This window comes from Geospiza fortis, unplaced genomic scaffold (assembly GCF_000277835.1).
Source record: "Geospiza fortis unplaced genomic scaffold, GeoFor_1.0 scaffold17, whole genome shotgun sequence".
Lineage (NCBI taxonomy): Eukaryota > Metazoa > Chordata > Aves > Passeriformes > Thraupidae > Geospiza > Geospiza fortis.
The window spans coordinates 1,259,560-1,262,376 of NW_005054438.1; the positions used below are offsets into that span (position 1 = coordinate 1,259,560).

Here is a 2,817-nt window from a genome sequence, read left to right on the forward strand (position 1 = left end):
CCATGGCAAGCATGCAAACTGACACCTCTAACTTGCTCCTTCTGTCCTGAACAGCAAGATGCCAGTGTAAAGTGGTTCCCAGGGAGAGGACAAACTGTGGCTACCCAGGGATCTCAGCAGCAGAGTGCAAGAAAATTGGGTGCTGCTTCAACGCCTCAGTCCCCAGCGTGCCCTGGTGCTACAACCCCAAACCAAAGAAAGGTAACATCTCTGCCAGAAACACTGATTTACCTCGTGTTTGATTATCCAGAAATGTGTACAACCAGGGAGCAGTTCTGCTTTTCTCCTTAGGCAAGAAAAGTGGGCACAAACCTCTGTTAGGGGACCAGTGGCAGCAAAATGCAAAGTCGAGCCTTGCTTACCTGTCAGACTCCTGCCTCATCCTCTTCACACAATTTATTTCCTCTTCCTTCTCATTTCTAGTTATGAAACAGCCTGTGCTGATCAATTAGAGACATTTCAGTGCCATTTGTGGTCTTGTCCACGGGTAGAGCAAAGTATACTCAGCACTTATTTGAGTGGGTTTGCTGTGTGGTTACACCTGTCAGCATCCTGCTTCTCTTTTTTACCATTATTTTCTCAGAGAGGATAACAGCTGCTCTCCTAGTCTTTCTAGGATTAGCTGGATATTTTACATAACTGTGTTAAGTAATGGAGTGTAATTAGCAGTGTTAATTAACTCAGTGTAAGCTACATTTGCTGGGCTGACAGCACAACTCCTTCTTAGGAGAACTTCAGGGCAGTCTCAGCAGCATGAAAGGAAATGAGGATGCAAAGGCAATGTTATCCAACAGAAGAACCTGATATAAAATTGAGTTAGTCAACAGGGATCAGAATTACAGTAGGAAAAAATAGTTTGGCTTTTGAGCACTGCTTGAAATTCTTGTAAACCTTGAAAAACAAGCATCAGCAACTTAGGGTGGTATTCTCATAGGATTGCTTTTCTGAGCAGAACTGCTCCATGAGAGGAAAACTGAAGTATTCAAGCTGGGTGGTATAATCTCTTTACTTGGGATTTTAGTTTTAAGTGCCTGGAAGAGCTGTGGTTTCCTCCTAAAACACTTATTTCCTTTCTGTGTCTGAAGCTGGCATGCAGAGAGGGCTGGGTGGTCCTTTCCCTGTGTCAGCCAGGCTGCTCTGGGGTTACCATGGGCTCAGGTCATGGGCATACCTGCTCTGAGGCCAGTGTGTGTGTTACCACTGCAGGAGACACGGGACTTTTCACCCCTTTGCTGCATTGAGGATGGGCTGCTGCCAGACGCTTCCAGGGGTGAATTTTGCCTCCTCTTATCCCTGGGGCACAGCAGCAACTAATCACCCTTTGGAGTTTAATCTGCTTAGGAGGCTGGGTGAGGATTTGGGTGAACCTGGTGGTTGAAATTCTATCAGAGAAGGTCATCGTGGCCATCCCATCTGCCCAGTGCCCTCACTTTTGTGTCCTGCCTTTTATTCTGAATTATGGCACCAGGCAGACAGAGCACGGAGTAACACATTCTCCTTCCTTCCTTTGGTTTTTTTTTGTTTGTTTTTTTTTTTTTTTTTTGCTTTACACAGTGAAGAAAGTGTGTCCCAACGACCCCTACACCAGGATAAACTGTGGTTACCCTGGCATCAAGCCCAGGGAGTGCACAAGGAAGGGCTGCTGCTTCAGGGCACATCCCGCCGGTGTCCCCTGGTGCTTCTACCACCGCGTCGTGGAGGAAGGTAATGTCCCGCTGGAGATGCCCCCTGTGTCCCTCTGGGTGCTCCTGGCAGTGTCCCTGCCCTGCCCAGGCCTGCTGTGCTGTGCCAGCCAGAGAATCCTAAGGTGTGAGCACAAAATATGGCTAAACCCAAAAAAACATCTCATACAGAGAGCGGCAGTGTCCCTGCTCTGCCCAGGTTTGGTGTGCTGTGCCAGCCAGAGAATCCTAAGGTTTGAGCACAAAAAGGTGGCTAAACCCCAAAAAAACCAGCTTTTTGTACAGAGAGTGGGGTGCTGAAGATGCCTCTGAGCCAGGGGTTTGTGGGCAATGTGAGCTTAAGACCCCAGCTAACACCGGAATAGAGGTGCAGCCACCCAGCTCACACCCACCTTACCATGAGAGATAAAAGGCTTTGCTTTGGAAATCTGGAGTGAAACTTACAGAAATTTCAGATCTCCAGCTAACTTTGTTTTAGTTGGGATTGACCTTTCAGCATATTTAATAACCAATAGCCTCAGCCACACAGGGTTCTGTACAACATACAAGTCACCATAATTTGGTTTTACTGGTCTGGATCGTAATTGGCAAACACGTCTACATATGGGGGGTCAGTTGAGATGGCTAAAAAATTGCCTTTTGGATGTCCTACATTGAGGCAAAACTCTTCCTAGCATCTTGTGTGATTTATGGAGAAAACATGTCCCTTAATCTGCTTCTCCTCTTTACCTCCCCAGCTTGTTAAAGGAGAAACTTCCATCGAGAACTTTGCGACTTTGGATCTACTCCAACGGAACGACAGGCGGAGGTCCCAGCTCAGACTTTGTATTTTGCAGCAGCCATGATTTCTAGGCTGGTTTTTTATCTGGGATTGACTCCTTTCTGATGAAAAGTTACTGGTAGCTTTTATTCTCTCTGTAGGCTAGCACTGCACAGGTTTTCACTGTAATAAAACAAGTACAACACAACTTGTGAGGGTTGTTGTTTTTTTGCTGTCTTTATTTAAAAGCTGTGTATTTCTCCGTTTCCCAGGAAATTTGGCATGTCAGCAACCTGCTGATGAGGGAGCAGGCACCAGTGCTTCCAAAAGGAACACAGCACTCAGCTTTTTGTGTTAGTTACTCTTCACACTTGC

At 46.5% G+C, this 2,817-nt stretch overlaps 1 protein-coding gene across 1 annotated transcript in view; it reads left to right on the forward strand.

The window, feature by feature from the left end:
• Window positions 1-2,514, forward strand: part of LOC102035356 (trefoil factor 1) — a 3,473-nt gene extending 959 nt beyond the window's left edge. Inside the window, exons 2-4 of the mRNA XM_005427237.1 lie at window positions 55-201; window positions 1,555-1,704; window positions 2,420-2,514. Of these exons, the coding sequence (XP_005427294.1) occupies window positions 55-201; window positions 1,555-1,704; window positions 2,420-2,427 (305 nt within the window). The 3' untranslated portion in view covers window positions 2,428-2,514. The remainder of the gene's footprint in view (window positions 1-54; window positions 202-1,554; window positions 1,705-2,419) is intronic.
• Window positions 2,515-2,817: the final 303 nt, after the last annotated feature.